Below are 22,742 nucleotides of genomic sequence, written 5' to 3' on the forward strand. Positions count from 1 at the left end.
TTGTGTGAATGTTTGTTTAAATTGTTTCGCTTATAGCTTGCTTTGAGTTCTTTTGAAGCTTACCGTCTTTGAGGTACGGTCAACAAAAAAAAATATTAAGAGATTTTTTTTAAGTGAGCGTACACATTAGATGCACAAATTATTTTATTTCCGTTTATTTTATTTTATTTTTTAGTATTTTAGTTTTCATCACATGCTTTTCGCAAAATCAACCAAAACGTTATTTAATTAATTTAATTTGTAACTGACGGAGTATTTGGTTGGTTTTATTTCTTTTCTTTGCGGATTGCTCAACACTTAAACACAACATTAAACCATTTATATCATCGGCTTCATCGTATTCCATGCACTGATAAAATTAAACAAGATTACGATGAATGTGTCACCTTGTATAAAAATTACGCAGCGAAAATTATTACGCTTTTAGACAATGCTACAGATCCACTAGCCATTGCGAGCAGTAGCTCTTCAAATCATGCATCATCTACACTGCCACTCAATGTCAACGTTACTTGTGAAGGAGGCAACCTGAATTTATTTTCTAAATTAAAATTTGACGGCAAATCTTGCGTAAGGACTTTTATTCAACGTGTTAATGAATTGTGCCGAGCAAAACTCGCCCACTACAGATTTTGGGTGGCAAATTATTTGACGGGCCCTTTTTGTCCACGACCTTGAACTTCCACTACTGAAGAATAAATTCTTTGTGCGGATCAGTGGGTTTAATTTTTTCTCTTCTTACTACCACGAAACCCACTACGTCACAAGAGTTCTCTTAAGTAAAACGAAATTTAAATTTCTTAGACTACCTAAAAGTCAATCAAATTGTAACAACGATATAATGTAGTTCCAATTATTGTTAATAGGTAATACATATATATTTGCTTACAAAGTAAATATAAAATAAAGTGACGTGATAAGTGAATGAATGAAAAGTATACTATGAAATGAAAAGTATACAATATATTTAGATAATAATAAAAGACTTGACTTAAAGGTCTTAGTTACCAGGTCATAAAATCCCAAAAAAAAAAAGCATACGGCATTAGCCCAATACACAGACTACACTAAGGGCCAATAATTAAAATAATTGTCCGAAGCGTTGGTTATATTAGAAATAATTTTTATAAGGTGGTTAATTTTCTAATTTTTACCCGTAACCTGTGACCACAGAACACTATTACTCTAACGACTAACGAGGCGAGGGCGTGACCAAGGGAAATAGGGATTCATTTTTATATGCATGTAAATGTAATAGATAACTGACTGTTGAAAATTTAAAATGTCTATTTGGTATTTTTTCTTACTTCGTGTTAATCCTAGAGTAAATAATAGGTTCCTTGTTCGTGTTTGTCGTCAATCGCTATCGTTATTCGTTAAGAGTAAAAGTGTTCTGTGATCGCCAAGTGACAATCGTTCAAACTTCTAAGTTGAAAGTTCTAACTTTTTCGAATTACTTTTACATTTTAAACTATCAAATTATATTTGTCTAGTCAAAATAAACGGGTACGTGTTACAGATCGTAATTATGAACTAGTTCTTTTATATTTTTTTTATTGTATTGATATTTTCCATGTTTGTTTATAGCTTATCTATAACTTGACTACGAATTATGAATGAACTTTGTACTCAAGAATAATTCAAAGATTTTGTCGTAGATCTTAATATGTCGAAGCTATCTGAGATTAGACTGCTACTTGACGCTAAGGTGAAAGAAGGCATTCCGAATCCTCCAGGTTCCTTTGACCCCAGAGACTTACAAAGAATAAGCAATGACAAATATTTATATAGAGTATTGGAACACTCCTCCAATAGCGTAACACAAGCCGCAGATATGCTTTTTAATACAATGGTATGGAGAAAGTTAAATAACGTAAATGATATTAACGAGTCATCTGTGGACAGGTCTATTCTTGAAAATGGATTGTTTTTCCCCCATGGCCGAGATATAGACAGTTGTTTACTTTTCATCATGAGGTCAAAAATTTATGTCAAAGGCCAAACTGATAGACAAGCTGTGAAAAAAGTATTTGTTTACTGGCTGGAAAGATTGGAAAGAGAGGAAAGTGGAAAAAAGGTAACTTTGTTCCTTGATATGGATGGCTGTGGACTAAGTAATATGGATTTGGAAGTCTTTATGTATATCATTGATGTTTTAAAAAGTTATTACCCGAGTTTTATTAATTATATAATTGTTTTTCAAATGCCATGGGTCTTAGGTGCTGGTTTTAAGATAATAAAGAGTGTTTTGCCTGCATCTGCAATGGATAGATTAAAAACTGTTAACAAAGATAAATTAAAAGATTGGGTAGCACCAGAGCAGGCTTTAGTTGATTGGGGTGGTAAAGATAATTATACATTTAAGTTTGAGCCAGAAAATAGACAAATTCACCAGGTAGAAAATGTTAATTATGAGAATTATTCACCAGGAGAGATGCTTTGCCTAAATCCCCATAAAGTACTTGAATTCAAAATGAGAAATAATGAAATTAGTGCTCAATTAGATATAAGGAATATGGAAGACAGTTTAGTTGCGTACAAAATCAGAACAACAGCCCCGGAAAAATACATAGTTAAGAATAGTTCTGGAATCCTATCACCTAGAATGTCACAAAATATTGTTATAATATTACAAAATGGGTTTTTCAATGACTTAGTAAATAAGGATAGGTTTCTTATAGTGTCTGTTCAAGTGCCTAAAGCTAATTTGTCTTATAAAGAATTAACACATATTTGGCAAACTAGTCGCAGTGCAGTTGATGAGTACAGAATGACTTGTGTGCATATTGGAGAAAAAACAACATTGAAACCACATAACTCTATGGTTGATGTTATAGGGAAGTTAGAAGACAATTTTGATATTACAAATCAAAAACTTCACTATATAAATATTAAACAAATTATCATAATGTCATTCATGTTCATTAATATAATATTACTGTGTCTTACATACAGACACCTTAAAAGGCCTTGTCATATTTCAAATTATTCAGTTAATTGAATTTTCTTGTATATTAAATAAATTTTATTTTGTTTTATCAATTTAGCTAGTATTAGAATAAAATTACTCTTTAAGTGATGACTATTATAAATATCTTTCAATGTAATTTAAATATTTTGTGGAAGAAAAGTTTATTATGCCAAAAATAAATTATGAGTAATCTATTTAAAAGCAGGATCAAGCAGTATCTTTTAACTTATCACATATTATATAAAAAAAATCTATTATTTATAATGCAATCAGTAAACTGTTTTAATTATTGTTAATATTAAGTGATATGGCTGTGCAAAATTAATATTTATATTGGTATATTACAGGGTGTTTGAAAATATAAAATTATTTTGTTAAATATATATTTCTTATAATAATAGTAAATAGATTAGGAATAATATATCTATATTATAAAATATGTGTAAGAAAAAATATGTTTAGTAATACATATTTAAATTATTTTTTTATGAGAATAAGGGAATTAGTAGGATGTTCAGCTGATGGTGATTGAGACACCCTGCTCATTATAACGCAGTGCCGCTCAGGATTCTTGAAAAACACAAAAATTCTGAGTACAACAGTGCTCGTCACATTGAGACATAATGTTGAGTTTATGACACAGATGTTATGACTCTTTTATTTAAAATATAATTGGAAACTTATTATACATATCTGAGTCCTGTGTGTTTGTTTGAAAAAAAAATTGCGAATTTAGTAAATATGAAAACACTTCTCTTTTCCCATCCAGCGACCCCACTAAACTACAAGTACCTTACTGTAGAACTGCATTGTTTCAGAGAAACTGTTTTTGTATGTGCATAAAAATGTATAATCACATATAAGAGAGATATTGTCAAATAGGGATTGAAAATATACCTTATTAAAAACTGCTTTATTCATTAAATGAATATTTTTAATTAAAAAAATTGTCAATGATTTTTTTATAATACGAGTATAATATAAAATAATGATAAATAATTCTGCTATAAATTTTTTGTTCTATTGATATTATTGTACTCTAATGATATAGAAATGTATTTTGTAACATTTGCACGTCATAAATGTGGCAAACACGTACTTTATAATATTTATGTAACATAAATCTAACATGTTTATGCAAATAAAAACTTTGGAACAAAATGTATTTGAGAGAATTGCTTGGAGGCAACTTTTAGAATCTGTAAGTATAATGGAGTTGATCAAAATGTGGGACTTAATAAATTCAATGGCCTCTAATATATATTGGCCTCAAATGATGCTCCTGTAAGTAAATATGTGACAGATGAACAACTATAATTGAAATTTATCTGCAAATTTTGCAGCCATTTTATAGGTATCACTATGATCAATGGAATTATTAAACGGATTACTGATGAATTCCACCAACTTCTAATTTTTTTTGAAATCACTAAAGCAAATTTCGAAGTCTGATACCACTACCTTAATTTCTGCTGTGTATTTGTCAGGAATTAAATCGTAGTTAGTATGTTTTTCCATATGATCCTTGATGTTTAAAAATAGTTAAAATTTTTTGTTTTCTATGTCATCTATCATAGACACTGTTTGACTTTGGAATGCTGCAATAGAAGTCATCATTTCTGTTAATGTTTTATTATTTCCTTGTAGTTCCAGATTGTATGTGCTTAGTTTTCCAGTAAAATCTGCTAAAATTACTGGAATTAAATTTACATGCAGATGGAAGTCCCTGTCCTCATACAATGGTCCAAATTAACATCGGTCATTTTGCTTCTATATTTTGATTTCATATATGGGTATATAGTAATTTTTTATCTTTTCTGAAACATCATCTTCTGCGAATGGGTTGATTATGATATCCAAGACAGGTTCGAGTTTCTTAAATTGTTGGAAACGAGAGTTAAATTCGTCCAACAGTGTGTCTAATAGTGGAGTAAACGAAGTGCTACCTTTTTCACATACATTCATGTGATCGAGATTTTTTTTCAAATTTGAGAATTGTGAAGTTGAACATTTCAGTAAATGGGTGTTCACTGATTAAACCATTTTTGCAACATGAATATTTTTCCTTACATTACCAGGTTCAATTCATTTAGTTTTGTCACGTCAGTTAGAAATCCCAAATCTGTAAGCCACGAGCGATCACTCAATTGTAGATAATCTTCCTTTCTCGTTGCTTAGAATAGTTTAGTTTCGTTTATCAAACTGAGAAAGCGTACAAGCACTCTATCTCTGCTCAGCCATCGAAGTTCTGTGTGCAATATCAAATCTGCGAACTCAAGATCTTCATCCTGCCGAAACAAACGGTCTTGCATTGCCGCAGCCTTAATAGAGTTAATTATCACATATGGAGTATTGCTGTCATCTCTGGTCTGGCGCACCCCAGTATCAGCTCGACCCATTTGACCGCGTGCAACGTAGAGCAGCTTGAATTGTCGGGGACCCAGTGCTCTGTGAACGGCTGGATCACTTGGCGTTGCGCAGAGATGTCGCTTCATTGTGTGTCTTCTACCGCATTGATCACAGGGAGTGTTCCAAAGAGCTGTTTAACCTGATTCCTGCCGCCGAATTCCACCTTCGCACGACACGCCACAAGTTAGGATATCATCCCCACCATCTGGATGTGTGGCGGTCCTCTACAGTGCGGTTTTTAAGCTTTCTTCCACGTACTACAAAGCTGTGGAATGAGCTTCCTCGTGCGGTGTTTCCTGGACGATACGACATGGGATACACCTGGTGTTAAGTGATCACCGCCGCCTACATTCTCTTGCAACACCAGAGGAATCACAAGAGCGTTACCGGCTGTTAAGGAAGGTGTACGCGCTTTTTTTGGAGGTACCCATGTCGTATCGCCCCGAAAACACCACACAAGGAAGCTCATTCCACAGCTTTGTAGTACCTACCAAGTAGTCTACCTCTTCTTCTTTTGGCGTGTAATGGGTACCAGTTTGTTGCTATACTGCTCCATCTTTCATTACTGGCCCTTGATATGTGGCCTGCCCAATTTGCAGTTTTTGCGATTTTTATTATGTCTTTTAGTTTACTTATTTTCCATATTTAATTCCTTGTTGTTTTGTCTTTTAGTCTAATACTTAATAAGTTTCTTTCCATATTTCTCTGAGTCAGTTTTGGTCTCTTCACTTAGTGTTTATTGAGCGCGAGGGAGCGATACAGCTGTTAAATGTTTTTGATTTTAAGCTGAAAGGAGTTCTTTGTTTTTAAGTATATGTTTCAGTGCCCAAAATTAATTCCATCATAGTTGTAAACTCTTTTCAATCTCTATGTCTTGCCAACCCTTAAATGTTACTGTTTGACCGAGGTATGTGTATTTATTTAGGTACTTCTTCTTATTTATAATCATTTAATCTTTAAATTCATATGTTCTTACTCGTTTTTCATTACTTTGGTTTTTTCCATGTTCACAATGAGTCCTCCTCTCTTGCTTTCTTCTTTTAGATCTTCCAACATTGTCTGTAAGTCTTCAGGTTTTTGTGAGAAAATAACTATGTCATCAGCATATCTTACATTGGTAAGGTTTTGTCCGCTTATTTTAATTCCTAAGTTTTCCCGTTTATCTTTGAGTCTAATAAATATTTGCTGTAGAACTGAGTTGAATAGTTTTGGGGACATTGGATCACCCTATTTGACAATTCTTTGAATTTTGAATATATCACTTTTAGTTTCCAGCTTTAATAGTGCCGTGCTGTTCTAATAAATATTTTGTATAAGCCTTATGTATTTATTTGGCACTCCATCCGCCTTCAACGAATTCCATACTGCACCGTGATCTATAGAGTCAAAGGCCTTATTAAAGTCTATGTATATAGTTTGTTGGTACTCCTAAGCTTTTTCTATTATTTGTTGGATACATTGCTGGTGATCACTTGTCGATTATGAGCTTCGGAATCCAGCTTGTTCTGGTGGCTGTTGTATGGTTATATACGTGTTTATTCGTTTTGTTAAAATCTTTGAGAAGGTTTTGTATAGGTTTGTAATCATACTAATGGGCCTGTACTTTTTGATGTTATTGAAACTTATTACCCTTGTTATATATTAGTTAGATTTCTGTTGTTGTCTACTGTGGTAGTATATTTTCTTTCTTTCAATTAGTGAAAATAATTATATATTTATTATAATGTTGCTCCACTTGAATTACAATCTAGCCTTAACTTAGACTAATAAGTAATTCTACTTTAACTTAAACTGCTAGATAGATTAAACTAAGAATGTGTCCATTAACACATTTCTTAATGTCTCTATTAAGGGGAAGTCACTTTGTTCATGTCCCTTTTATAATGTCTGTATTTTTATATTGTATTACACTAATTCACTAGCACTACACTAACTCAAAAGGATTTGTTCCTTTTAGTCTTCTTACTATATCAGTGTTGTCAAGGAGCTGGATTGCCTCGACATTCATGTGATGGTGAAGTCTACGTTGATGAGCTTCAGCATATTTGTGGATAACTTTGGCAACAAACTCAATGTTAAAGTTCCAGGGAGTTCGCTGTTTCGAATGTACCAAGGTGCGTTCACAATTTCCCTCAAAACGTTATTCTGGAAGGGTTGTATGATTTGAATATTTGTTTGTTTGGTGCAGCCCCACAGCTGGATCCCATAAGTCCATACAGACATAAGGACTTGCCTTTACAATAAAATAAGTGTGTGTGTCAGCTCCGACGCATGACTGGAGTTTACTCTTCAAGAACCCCTACTTGAACACCTACTTAACAAAATCAAGTCCAATGGAGTCGGGTACAAACAGACATACAGCAGAAGCTAATAAAAGCGTATTAATTAAAAAAGATCGACATCATATTATGTAAGGATAAATAAACGTTCTGACTTTCTCACTGGTAATTTTTAATACCATCCACTATAATAGGAGGTGGCTGTGGGGTTTTCTTTGGTTTTTCTGAAGTGTTTTTGTTTTTTTCGTCGTTGGGCTTCACTTGATCGGGTGATTAGTTAAATTTTCTCTTCTTCCTTATTTTCACCCGAATCCATTCAGTTTCAGCAAGGTCTTCTTCACCCGTGCTATAACGATCACGGGGAGCAGAAGTTTTCATGGCTTTCTGTATACTTTTGTTAGTCTCAGCAAAACATTTGAGTTGCTGTTTAAGGATTTCTATTGGGCTTATTGAAGAAGACAAGAAGACTAGAAGTTATTAACAAGACTGGATTTTTTCTCGTTGGTCTCTCTCATCAGTAAAACGTCTCTACAGTAAATGTTCCGTCTCCGTAATGAGCCTTAGATTACTAGATCTCGGAGAATCTTTCTTTGGTCTCGAATCCATTATTTTAATATAATTCAATAATCAACTTCACCTTACTCCTTAATAAAGTTGATAGTTCGTCATCAATTATTATATTGCATCGTCAATCAACTTTTTCATCGCGTAATGGCCGTCGCCGGGCAGCGACAGTGTTGTGATGATTGTTTGCACTTCACCCGGCGCGTTTACCTATGCGTGGTCGCGAGCAACGCAACTGCACTCAGCGAAAATTGAACGACTACTAGAATTTTATTGAAGAGCTCAATAAAGACATCTAATATAACATTTTTTCCTACCTTTAAGCTTCTTGAGCTAATATTATTCGGTTCTGGTACTTTGTTTATGTCTAATGAATTCATCGCACTTTCTTCTTTTCTCATGATACTTGGTATTTCATCGCCATTTTCATTGTCATTGTAGTCCTTCATAATGTTATCTTAGCTTTTCATAATTGTACTCGTGTGTAGATTTTTGTAGAAGCATTGCAATATTGACTATTACTTTTCCAGATTTTTCTGTTGTTGTTTTTGATGTTTTTTGAAGCCCAGATATCCATTTCTTTCCAGTTGATAATTAAATACCATTTGAATAATAATAGATAGCTGTGCAGTGTCAGAAATGTCTGTGGACTCGTCGAGTTAAAGAGAAAAAAAACTGCACTTATTAATGTCACTTTCCAACTCCGATTTCACACCAGTGGCGATAACTTCTATTCTTCTCGATACTGTTCTAGTTGACAATAATAGCCGCAATAATTTTAGTTTTGTTTTTAAAATTCTGATCAACAGAATCAGCAGCTGTTAAGAAGGCTTCCTTTATTATTTCTCCGTCTACAAATGGCTTTTTCTTCTAAGCCAGCAAATGAGAAACTTTTAAAGTTGCAATTGTAGTAGGTACTTTTCGAAAGTTTTGTTGGCCTTGTGAGAACACTTTCTTGTTTTGTTAAATTTGTTTTCAATTCGGCGACACATTTCTTACGAGTACTTTCAGTATTTGGAGGAAAACTACTGTTATTCGACGCATGCTGAGTATTGAAGTGTCTTTCAATGTTACTTTTTTTAGGGACTGCTTCACTGGCGGTGCATAAAAAGCAAATACTTTTTACGTTTAACTCAATTAGAAAGAATCTTTCTTCCCATTCATTATTAAAATAAGTCCTTGGCCTTTTTCCTCGTAGTAACACACGAAATAACAATTCCAGTGAACAATAATATAAGGTAGCTAGAAACGAAACTAATATGCAGCTACTTGTCTCTGAATATCGATTCACTGTTTAAGAACTGAACATTTACATACTGACTTAGGAGGGAGAAACGAGAAAGGGCTTTTAATGATAATGGTTCTCTTCATAAAGCATGTTGCATATGAAAAGGGATAGCTTCTCTGGAATGCTCAGCTAGTCGAGTTTATTCCTGAGCACAGAAAGAGACGCATTGTCTTATGTTCAATATCTAAGAAAACTCCCAAAAGATGTTCTTTTTTATGGAGTGCAATTCTTATGTCAGTTGTGAGGATACTTAGACTTTCTAAGGAACTCTTGCCTTTTCTGACCCATACTAGGAATTAGATAGAAGGTTGTTTCTTTCTGTAGGGTGGTATGGTTGCCGTACAGATTAATTGATGTATAGTTCATAAATTAAACGAGACGTAATTACAATTGGTTTATCGACCATTAAGACTTACTTAATGGTTAAAATGGTAAATGGTTATGAGCACACGCTAACCGATTGATGCTCGAGCGTGAACTGGGGGAAAATGTGGAAACACGGCACGTGCCAGCGCAAGCGCTGACAGGGTGCAACGTGATGTGCGATACAACGCAATGTTCCACTCGTACACTTTCTACGTTTCCAGTCTGTGTTTTATCATGTGTTCAGAAATCTTTGCAAGAGCTGAAGATAAGCGATTGGTCTATCACTGGAAGCTTCAGATGGATTCTGGCCAGGTTTAAGCACTGGAATAACTACTTGATTTTTCCAAGGCGGAGGAATTATACCAACATCAAACTGATTATTAAGTGAGGTCTAAGTAGTATTCCTTGGTATTTTTTGAAGAATTTTTCAGAAATGAATATGGGGTGCCATCTCCCCTCGGAGGAGAGTCATCTAAACCATTTATAGCCAGTAGAAGTTCAGGGAAAGTAAAAGGGCAGTCAAGACTGGGTAGAGAGAACTAGGTGTTGGGGCGCCAAAAAATAATCGGGAACGGAAGGGGGGGACATTCTATCAGAGAAGGAATAGAGCCAACTAGATGAATCAACACTCAAATTATGCTCTACAGAATGAAATGACTCAGATAAAACTAGTGTTATATTTCTTGAGTAGGTTTTTCAGCCAATTTCCGCCTCTGTACATTCTGCATCCCACCAAGAAGTAGAAATTGTACTTCTGTTAGAAGGGTTTTTAAAGGAAAGTTATTATCTGCACATGAGATCATTGCCTCTACGAGTTTGGTATCTACAACATTGGCTGGATTTGATAAAGGAAAAGACTCTATTTTCTGGTCAAGATGTGAGGCGAAAGCATGCCAATTGACATTGGATAATCTGTATTTAAGTTCTGACAAGGGACTACGTTCTTAGTACGTAGGACTACGTCCATGCCACCTTTGAAGTGTCTATCTTTTTTTTGTATAAATATTATTCATTCAGGTCTTTATCGAGTACTGGAATACCAGTAGCAAGATAGTTTTCTTGTCTTGTAATTTTGCATATTTCTTTACCGAACTGTTACGAATTACATTCTAGAGGGATATCATGTTTCCTGTGACTCCAGATGATGTAGTATGGATCTGAGAGGCCATAGTCATTTTATTAAGAGTCAAGTATTGGGAATATTCCCGGTCATAATCAGAGATGACAGACACAAGTGTGCCATGTCTACATATTCCTTTGAACTGTGTCTCAGGCATTATGTAACCACAGTGACACTCAATTGGGAAATAGTATATATATATATATATATAATAGAGGTCTGCAATTGTCAGTGCACTTGTTATGTTTGATGAGATGAGAGCTTGTTAAATGACCTAGCAGAGAGATGCTGCTTGAGATCCTTGCAAACATTTATATGAGTGCCAATGCTAAATGTAAGGTACAAAAAAGGTTGTAGTAATGAAAACACCAACAGCCAATCGTGCAACATTTTATTGTATAGCCACGAAGCCGTACAGCTTAGCAAGAAAAACAGAATGCCAGTGACACATGGACATTAATTATATTTCTACAATCTAATCATAGATATAACCAGACAGTACTAATTCGTTATAGCGTGTATTTTTAATGTATAATAATAAAAAAGCGGTTTGCACAATGAGCGCTTGTTAATGGTATCCGCACTACGCGTCTCCTGGAGAACTGCTGGTCTCGTGTAAACGATCTTTAATGGTTGATCACTAACTCGTGTACGTATGAATATTTCATATCGGCCTGAAGCTCGCGCAACCTTTTAAGAAGAAGTTTGTTGGTTGGTGTGAGATGTTCATTGATGTAAATATTAGAAGCAGCTTATTGCATAGACGCTGTATGAAGCGTGCTATGATGGACGGATGGTGAGTACGAGCAGCGCTTGGCTCGCCTGCACGATTAAATGGTCGAACTCTGTGTAAATATCGGTTGCTTACAATGTAACACCCCACGTCGTGCAAATTTCATGCAGAATAGAAACAAGGTTTTTGCCATTTTTCTGAGGTATACCTTGAATTTCAATATTGTTCAAACTAGAAAATTTGTTCTGAGTCATGTTCTCCTGTTTTAAAATGTCTATTGTACTATTACCATCCGCTAAATGATTTTGCAAGGAAGACAGTACAGTCAACGGGTCTTCAACTTGCACCAAGAGCTCTTCATAATATTTTTCTTCGAGACATACTAGACGTGACTCCATATCATCCAGGCGTCCATTGTAACGTTTGACTGCGCCACGAAGTACACTTAAATCTTCTTTCATACAGTTTATATCATCCTTAAATACACATCAATTAACGTTTATATTTTTCAATTCCTTCAACAAGTCTGCACAGGAGCCGCACGCGGGACTCAAGCCCTGGGAAACAGCAATGTAGTCTAATTTCTCACCCCGCAATGGAATGTCCGTATTGTCTTTGCAGGGGGTCTTTGGGGGGTACGGGCCTTACAACCTGGACATAGGCATCCCGCAGCAACTGTTCCTTCCACCGGAATGTTAAATACGACGAGTATCTATTGATATATTATCTATTCTATCTGCTGTATTTGTAAAGCGGCCGCAAGCATTGCACTTCTTTGCCATATTTTCATTAATGTTCTGATCATTTCTATTAAGAATTACAGCTTTTAAACCTCTAGATTAGGTGACTTTATTATAAATAAAATATGTGTAAGTCCGAACTAGATTATTGTATATATATATTTTTTAAGATTACCCTCTTGTTAAAATGAGAAGTCAAACTAAAATTTAAAATCTGTAATTAGGTACTTGGTACTACTTGGTTACTAAACCATCCTTATCTACTATATACATATTACACTGTTTCAATAAAGATATCACACGCAAACAAAAGCCAAAAACAAAGGTCAGCAGATATAACTCGTAATAAAGACAATCTTTGCAAGAAAATAATATTTACAAATACAAAAATGTACGACTTATTTTATTCTGCAAATTCAACACTGTTAACTAACTTGAAACTAAGAAGTAAATAAAATTACTTGACTCAAATGCAAGTAGTATCATTTGCTTCGTCTTAAAATTAAGACCTCAAAGTTAAACCAAAACTTTTTCGTAAACATTTTTGGAAGATAAAACGAATGATAATAATATCAAGACTTAATTCAAAGACAATACTCGAGAAGTTCTATGACACCTTCAAAACCTCAAAATTTCGGCAGACATGGGTGAGGCTCTCTTCTTTCACGGAAAAACACCACGATTCAGAAACGCACAACGAATAATTTTACATTATAGATACTGCTTCGTTCAGTCTTAGTTCGATAGATGACGTATTATAATATGGTATAATTTTATAATTGTAATATTTTACTTCGGAAACACAATAAATTAGTGATGAAGAGTGAACCAATTCCGATGAAACAAAAACTTAATGTTAGTTCAATTTTCGCACAACTGTTGTATATAAAAGTTATACTATACTATATAATATAATATTGGTACTGTATTGGTTTCATCCTGTTCGATGGATTTAATTCGACCAAGTTGTTTGGCTGATGTTCCTCGCGATTCCATATCCGCGAGATTGAACTTTGCCTGTGTAGAGGAAGGGAGTTATTTATTGTCCAATTAGCACAGTAGTGCCACTTACACTAATTAGATGAAACACAAAAAGGAAAAATTACAAACAAAAAAGGAATATAAATTGAATTAATTGTACAATTTCAATGATCTCCGCGTACCTTAGTATTTCAGAAACTAGGGAAGTCCACCCATCATTGAATGGATCACATTCTTGTCCAAGATAGCGTTGATAGAAATTTGGTTGGATACATGAAAGGATAATATCCAAGCAACCGGTATATGTAAAGGTATCTTAGGAAGGCCTTCTGCACTATTTTCTACTAATAGTCCGTACTTTTTCTCGTATGGATCCCAGACAGAGGTGCTTGTTTCTAGTTTGCTTCGGACTAGGGCATAATAAAATAAATAATATTCCACCAGCCTCCTTGCCTCCTTTACAGTTGCGTCGCAGCCTATATCCCGTAACCACTTTTTATCTTCTTCTGATAGCTCCGCTTTACTGACCCACACGAGACAGAGCTTATTGTGCTTTGAGATGGCTTGGCCAGGTCCGTGTCCTGCGCCCTGTCAATAATAGCTTTGCTCCCTTGATAATTTTTCTGCACTCGCTCACGCGACGGGTCCACTGAAGTGTGACGACATACAAATCGGGATATAAGCTATGGTTAAGGTCTTGGTATTTGTTATAATCCACTGCTGATTCATGAAGGCTCTACTGGTGATGGGCTGGTAGGCAAGCATGGTGGCATTTCCGATTATTTCTAGGTTTCGCGTGAGCAGGAGTTGTCTCTTATTCACGTGGGAGTACAGATTGGTTTGCTCATTCAAGATGGTGCTCCACAGTACTGTCTTGATTCTATCCTACAAGAGGTCTGCCAGACCCTGGAAAGCCAGTCCTGCCTTCAATCTCTTGAACCCCGTGTCCATATACTCGCGGGTGAGCTCCTTTACGAATCCCATCATTACGCAAAGAGAGGTGAAGGTGTCGGCCTGCCTGCCTTTGTAGGTGACCCACTTTCCTGTAGGTATGTTTGCCATGTAGTACTCACAGGCAGTATCCGTCCCGTACTTCAACAGCCAGTATGTTGTGCTTAGGAGCTCCCCGCTCCGCAGGGCAGCGAAGCCCCCGCATCGACAGCTACTGAGAAGGTCTAAGCTGTGTTGAGAACAACCTTCAACGCCTCGTCCTGACGAAGCTCATTCTGGCCGGTAAATACGCTCATGATTGGTCGGGTGGATGATATGTGTGACTGTGTTTTCCACATCGCTTACAACTCGACGATTGATGATTTTTTTTCACCATATGATTAGGTGAAAGACAGTTCAAGCACAGTCCTTTAAACATATTCTGACCGTTCGTTGGGTGTGTATTTTACAAATTGTTTACAACTATAAATTGAATGTTGCCCATTACACATGTGATACATTTATTATCCGGGACTGTAGAATGAAAAAATTTAACACGTGAGTTTGGCTTAGCACCTTCTTATATCTCTACAGTTCCAAATCTTGTCTCTAATAACTTCTTGAGCTGTTCCCAGAATGGCATCTCATCAGAATCTATTTGACTTAGCTACAGTTCCCATAGTTTTCGTGTCTCTAACTCGTAACTCTTACTTAGATACAACCAAATGATTGATAATAACATCCCATTAGCTTGTATGAATTTTGATATTTGTTAAGAAATATATAAACAGATGGCTGACTGGCCCCGTCATTTCGTTGAGAAAACTCATGTGACCCAAGCCTCACCTGTTCTTTTAATACTGGATGGCCACTATTCACATACGCGCAATTTAGATATAGTCTTGATGGAGGCTAGGGCTAATAATGTCACAATAATTACTATCCCTCCACACTCAACACACAAGATGCAACCAGGCAGTGGTTACTAAATTCCAATCGGGCGTCGATGCCGTACAAAATAGCTGAATTATTGAGATGTGCCTATCTGAGGTTCCAAACTAGAGCTGTTGCTGTAAATGGGTTCAGGGTGAATAGTATTTACCCGATAAACAGAAATGCGTACTGAATATATAGCAAGCTCTACTGGAGTGCCAATAGAGTGGTCACTCTTCAAGCACCTTTTTCTACCTCTACCAGTACACATGTTCCAATTCCTTGTGGACAAGTAAATCGATCTTCCCATATTGATAATAATCCTGTTATTCTATCCTGAACATATCTTACTGTTGCTGACACCTAAGAATAAGAAACCTATCATTTTACCAGTGGGAGGCACCTTTTTTATTTTTATTTTATTTATTCGGGTCAACAAACAGTAGCACGCAGTGCTTAGAAAAAAATCAGTTATAATATAATACAGTAATACTATACATGCTACCCACTACGACAACCACATAGTTATTGATTAATACTTAATTACGAAAGGTACATGTATGAATATAAGTGTAGATATAAAAAATATATTCGTTTAGTTTTATTGTTATTATTCTACAGGTTTAGTCTAATATAGTAATATTCTTCTTAAGATAATCCATGACCAGCTTTTTGAAAGAGCCCACACGTGTGGAAAAAATATCAATATTGCCAAAGCACGCATTATATGAGTGTGTCATTCTCCATAGTGGTGAGCGCTCGCCAGAATTTGTACGACATTTTATAGTAGCAAAAAGTTTATGCGTTTGATTATTGCGTACATGACTTCTAACTGGTATTTTGTAACAGAGTTTACGAGTTAAAGGAATACAGTCGTATTTATTATGACACAGATCAAATAAGAGCATAGCTTCAAGTTGTTTGCGCCTTGACTGCAAGTCAAGTATACTATATTTTTCAAGAAGCTGGTCATAAGGAAGGTAGCTTATTTTCCCGTACATTTATAGTGCATCGTCCGTAAACATTTTTTCTGTACAGTTTCTATTCTCTTAACATATTTATTATAATGGGGATTCCAGATACAAACAGCATATTCGAGTTGTGAGCGAACCAGCGATTTATACAAATTTAGATATGTAGCAACTCTATTGAAATTAATACCGGTCCGCATTATAAATCCATACATTTTAAAAGCTTTATTTACAATGTTTTGTGTATGCGTGTCTAAATGTAACTTACTATCCAATGTTATTCCTAGATCTTTATATTACTAACCTTGTCTAGACTCTCTCCATAAAGTGAATATTTACAGTTGCTAGCTGATCTCTTTTTAGTAAAAGTGATATGCTTACATTTACTTAAGCTTAGATTAAGTTTATTTTCTGTACAATATTTAGTAAATCTATTTAAATCATCCTGAAGATGGTAATGATATTCTTGTAATTCAATTGTTTTAAATATTTTAAGATCATCTGCATATAGTAGAAAATTACTATGTTTAAAGCATGTATGAATATCGTTGATGAATATAATAAATAAAAGAGGTCCAAGAATTGACCCTTGTGGAACTCCAGAAGTAATCATTACCATTTTCGATTCATGTCCACTGATGATAACTCTTTGAGTGCGATTTGAGATGTATGATTTAAACCATCGCCAAAGATCACCACGTATGCCGTTATATGCTAATTTTTCTAATAAGCGTCTATGGTCTATCCTATCAAAAGCTTTCTGAAAGTCTGTATAAATGCAGTCTGTTTGTCTATTGTTATCTAAATCTACAAATAAGTGTGAAGCAAAAACAAGAAGATTAGTTACTGTTGAGCGTTTCTGCACGAATCCATGTTGTTGTGGAATTATAATCCTATGTATCAGTGGATAAATGGAATCGTGTACAAGCCGCTCAAAGAGCTTGGAAAGTACAGGCAAGATAGAGATTGGTCGGTAATTTTCTACGTTCTTTTTGGATCCTCCTTTACGTACAGGCACTATGCGAGCCATTTTCCATTTCTCTGGAAATATGCCTTGTTTAAGACACATACTGAATAAAATATGCAGTGGTTTGTAAATGGTAGTAGAAGTGGCTTTGAAAAATATTGGAGGTATATCATCCAAACCAGAACCCTTCATTACATCCAACTTGTTTAGAGCCTTAATTACATTTTCAGTCGAGATAACAGTTTGACTGATAATGTCACACACTATTTCATCCTTACCAGTGCATTCAATATGATCTATGTCAAAGTCATTGGTAAGAGTAGATGATACAAAAACCGAGTAAAAAAAGTCAGAAAATAAATTACATGCATCGATCGGAGTATTAGCTGTATTATTTTTGTAAAATACATTATAAGGAATACGGGAATTGTTTTTATATTAGAGAAGTATGTCCAAAAATATTGTGCATTGACTTTAATACTATCTTCTACTATGTTCATATATTCACTGTAACGACGTTTCGAATCCTTTTTAAAACGACGTCTGAGTATATAGAATATCTCATAGTCTGACGTATTATTAAATTTTTTCCACTTTATCCAAGCCCTTTTTTATCTTTAAATATATGTATTAAGGATGAATTAAACCAAACTGGGAAGCTCTTTGCCTTTATAGTTTTAGATGGGATATACTTACGTATGAATCCATAGATTATTTCATAGAATAAACCGACAGCTTGATCAGCAGATTTGCCTTGAAAATATCTTTCCCAGTTGGTGTTAAGTATCTCTTCATTAATAATTGAATACTCAGCTTGTTTAAAACAGTAGTGTGTCTGTGTAGTTAAAGGGATATGTGGTCTATTAGCAAAGGGCAATAGTGCATAGAAAGGTGGATGATGACCATCAGGTGGCACCAAGGCAGTAAGTGCATTTAATAAAATACAATCATTGTTACTGGATAGGAATAGATCTAAAATATGATTATTATAATTTTCAAAACAATTATATTGTGATAGATTCAAGGTATACATAAATTGACAAAAATATTGACTCGTTAAACAATAACTATTACTTAATTGTGGTTCCATATGCGCACCGTGTCGCAACCAATTTATTGTTGGTATGTTATAGTCGCCAACAAGGTGTATATTATCGCTAAGTAACAAGATTTCTTGTAGGTAATTAAAATAAGATAGGTATATATCATGGGTCTGATTCGGCGGAATATATGTTACACCAAATATGTGACGGCCAGCTGTAGTGCGCAACTCAACTAGTACGTAATCAATAATTGGTGGCATGGCAAGCATAGTGGCTGGCTGTGACATTGGCAGCGTAAGAAGCGTGGCAGCCAGGGAGCGACGCACCGCAATCATAACTCCACCGCCATCACGCCGCCCGGTCGCGGTTCGGTTCCTATCACACCGGTATACGTGATATCTCGAGTCAATGAGTTCATTGTCAAATATCTCATCAGTTAACCATGTTTCAGTCAGGAGTATTAGATCGTAGTCATGCATAAGTATATTCATATAAAGCGTATGGAGCTTAGTCCGTAATTCACGACAGTTCTGATAATACACTGAAAGAACTTTGTCCATAAAAATTATCTACTGTATACTAATAAATTAAAAATAATTAGAGTTTTAAATCGCATTATTATAATTTTATTATTTTTAGACACAGAGTGACACGCACATTAATTATGATTTCATGAGAACTACAATGACGTAATTGTTGATTAATAGTTAATAAGTAACATAATTGTAACTAAAAATAATATGGTTTATTTTACGGAAAGTGACATGAGAATACATTATATTGTAAGCTGAAAAATAAGAAAATAAACATGTTTTTACTAACATTATCATACAAAAAACGCAATACCAGTAGTAAAATATAAACACAGTGAGATAAATGTAACATGTACAAGTAATATGGTTTATTTTACAGAGAATGAGATGAGAATACATTATATTAGCCAAAAAATAAGAAAATAAACATGTTTTTAGTACAAAAACGGCAATACAAAATAGAAACACAGTGAGATAAATGTAACATGTTCAAGTAATATGGTTTATTTTACGAAGAGTGACACGAGAATACATTATATTAGCCAAAAAATAAGAAAATAAACATGTTTTTAGTAACATTATTATACAAAAAACGCAATACCAGCAGTAAAATAGAAATATAGGGTAATAAATATATTTACTGGTGACAATCGGTAATAACTGCAGCAAGTCAGGTATATAATATATAGTATAGTAGGTATATAAAATAGGTATTTACGTTTATAATGCATACAAGACCAATAATAGGTAATCCTTATTATGTAGTAATTAAGGCCTGTGATCGCATGATGAGCGAGACAGAGTGCACAAAAAATGTATATGTATTTTATTTGATATCGACTAGTTTTCCATTCTGTCAGCGCCTCGATTTTTGAATTTAGTAAAATCTCCAGTGGATCGGATAGCAAATGATGGGGATGTGTCATTTTCTCGGACGAGGATAGTTGCATTTTTGACCCACACGTATTTATATTTGAGCCTCTTCGCCTCCTCACGGCACTCGCGAAAAAGTCGTTTATTCTTAAGAGTAAGATGCTCATTCATAAAGATAATATGCGACTGACCTTGAATACCTATCTGTTCACTCCGTACTCCACGAGCGTCACGGAAAGCACTTAGAATGTTGTCACGCAGAATCCTAGTGGTGAATTTGACAATTATGTTTTTAGGCTGGCGATTGTTTTGTTGATTTGCATGTGAGACTCGATGAATCGAAATTACATCTTTGTTCGAGATTGTGTAGTTAATAGCCAAGCCTATGGCATCTAGTATTGAAAGTAGATTTTCATTCCGTTTGTCAGGTGCGTTACATATCTCAATATTGCACTGCCTCGCCTGCTGCTCCAGGGAGTCGATTTTATGTTCCAGGGTAGAAACGAGATTAGCTGTTCCAAGCACACCCTTCTTAAATTCCTCAAGTTCACGTACCTTTTTTTCAATGTGAGCGTGCTCCTCTGATTGAAATTGGGCCGATGATTGCAGTTCGGTGATATCCTTGGTTACACTGGCCAAACCACTTTTCAAGTTAGCTTGCTCGGTCCGCAGTGATTGCATTTCAAGCTGTACTTCAGATAAAGCACTTTTGATATCGCCACTAATTCTATTTAGGCTGTCGTCGATTTCTTTACGCCATGTTTGTAGCATATTCTGCAGATCATTTTTACGCAATTCAAATTCTGGATGTGTCGCCTGTTGTTCGGAGAGTTTAGGTGACGTGTTCGTTTCCTCAGCGGACGGAATTAATGAATTACGTACCGGAGTGTTTTCACGGTTTCCTTTACGTCGCCGAGTTACATTGCAGCAGGAGGGACATTTCCAGGAGGCCAGATAGTCCTTACTAAGTGTCTTGTATTGTTGTGGGTTAATATTCAGACACTCAGAGTGATAGCCTAATTTACAGTAATAGCACTTCATAAGCAATTGTTCTGTCAAAGGATGTCCACAACCACCACTGCACTCCATATTTACAGACACTGATTTTTAGCCTCAATACACTAAACGAATTATTATGTAGCTTATAATTAGAATAAAACTTTAAATTGGACACAAGTAAATAGGCCGTAATCACACGCAGTCGTAATAATAACTTTAACACGTCAGGTAACTTGCGCTGTGACACGTGGCGGTATGATGATAATAATTAATAATGTATTACACATGTAACCTGCGCGGCGGCGCGCGACAACTGACACCTTTGCACAGAAAGCCGGCTAGATTATGGGGACAACAACGGCGCCTATTTCTGCCGTGAAGCAGTAATGTGTAAACATTTCTGTGTTTCGGTCTGAAGGGCGCCGTAGCTAGTGAATTTACTGGGCAAATGAGACTTAACATCTTATATCTCAAGGTGACAAGCGCAGTTGTATTGCCGCACAGAATTTTTGGGTCTTTCAAGAATCTTGAGCGGCACTGAATTGTAATGGGCGGGACGTATTATTTACCATCAGCTGACCGTCCGGTCGTCTCGTCCCCTATTTTCATTAAAAAAAAGTCATGTACCGCTACTTTATTGACCGGATCTCCTTACAGATATCAAATCACTGGCGCATAGTGGAAGAAGCCGGGAAGAGCTCGTGGACGTGGTGGTAGAGATCTTCTCCGAATAGCTAAATATCTATCTCTTCTGATTTTGAATCGTCTGTCGTTTCAGGTACTGTGATATCAAAAAATGCCACCACGCATGTCCAACCCATAAACCAACATGATGGTAGTTCCATTTTTTGCTCTGATAATTGCGTCAACGATAAACGCGGTGAATCTTGATGTATCGGCTCGAGTCACTCTTAATCTAAAGCTGCGCTCATATATATACTGACAGCGCCACTAGTAAAAAGTAGTTGTCAGCAAACCGTCGTGTCAGATAAAATGAAATATATTGCTTTGATAAATCAAATTTTTACTTACAAATCTTCACCGCTTCTTTATTTTTCCTTCTTTAGAAGGAATTACGGGTTTTTTTCGACACTTACGAAGGTTTTAAGAATATGTAATACGCCGCCATCACACACACTACTAATACAGACAAAATGTGATTATCAGTGTCAATTTTGTAAAATGTCTCAACATAAACTACCAGAATGCACGAAATTTTAAAAGGCGCTACGAAAAGTCAGATAGTTGTTTGTGCCCGCTCTGCCGGACGCCACCACTGCGTGCCGCGGCCCGTTAGCGAGCTGCTGCCGGAAGCACCGTCGCAAGCGCATGCACCGGGCTCACTCCAACGGTCTCCGCCGCCAATTTCACTGTGTCATTGAAGTTTAACTCGTCGTGCTCCGCGAATAAACTGTTTTAGCGCGTGGGTAGGAAAAACATATGATATTAAAAATGTAAATAAGTTATGGCAAAACAAAAGACAGACATACCTGAGACTCCGAGGAGCTAATCCTCTAGAAACTCCTGATGCTAAAGTGGGTGTTACTGTCCTCTCGGCGTTTGTAGAATGAAATATGAGTTACGTTACACTGATACCTTTTGATGCGATGTTATTACTTCGTTGATGGATTATTAATTAATATGATATGCGTATTGCGTGCGAACTGTGCAGGTGACAGTTTTGTTCTTAATCGGCGCAAGAGACAACTGGCCTTAGATTAGCGAATCAGATACCAATGCGTCTGTTGTCTATGGGTATCTCTCTATATTTTTACAGAAAATGTCTAAACTATCGTTTACCAGAACAAAAAATTACAAGAAAGAGAATACACAATTGCGGCGCACCCATAAACGTAGCTGGAATACGTCACTTCTCAGCCCGCACACAAACTAATCTCGTAGATTTTCGTTTAATTTGTCACCGAATTTTCAATAACGGGACAGTCATTTTAACTCAGTGACAGTTCTTCACTTCAATCTACACTATTTTCGTCGTTGTTTTGCCTTCTCTGTCTGAACCGGTATCTTTCCGCTAATGGTGG

The 22,742-nt window shown here is 35.7% G+C and overlaps 1 protein-coding gene across 1 annotated transcript; it reads left to right on the plus strand.

The window, feature by feature from the left end:
* Positions 1-1,090: 1,090 nt before the first annotated feature.
* On the plus strand, positions 1,091-4,555 carry LOC126971537 (motile sperm domain-containing protein 2-like). The gene has a single exon (XM_050817825.1). The coding sequence runs from the start codon at positions 1,667-1,669 to the stop codon at positions 2,999-3,001; it is 1,335 nt and encodes a 444-aa protein (XP_050673782.1). The 5' UTR covers positions 1,091-1,666; the 3' UTR covers positions 3,002-4,555.
* The last annotated feature ends 18,187 nt before the right edge of the window (positions 4,556-22,742 follow it).

Source organism: Leptidea sinapis, chromosome 2, assembly GCF_905404315.1.
Source record: "Leptidea sinapis chromosome 2, ilLepSina1.1, whole genome shotgun sequence".
Classification (NCBI taxonomy): Eukaryota; Metazoa; Arthropoda; class Insecta; order Lepidoptera; family Pieridae; genus Leptidea; species Leptidea sinapis.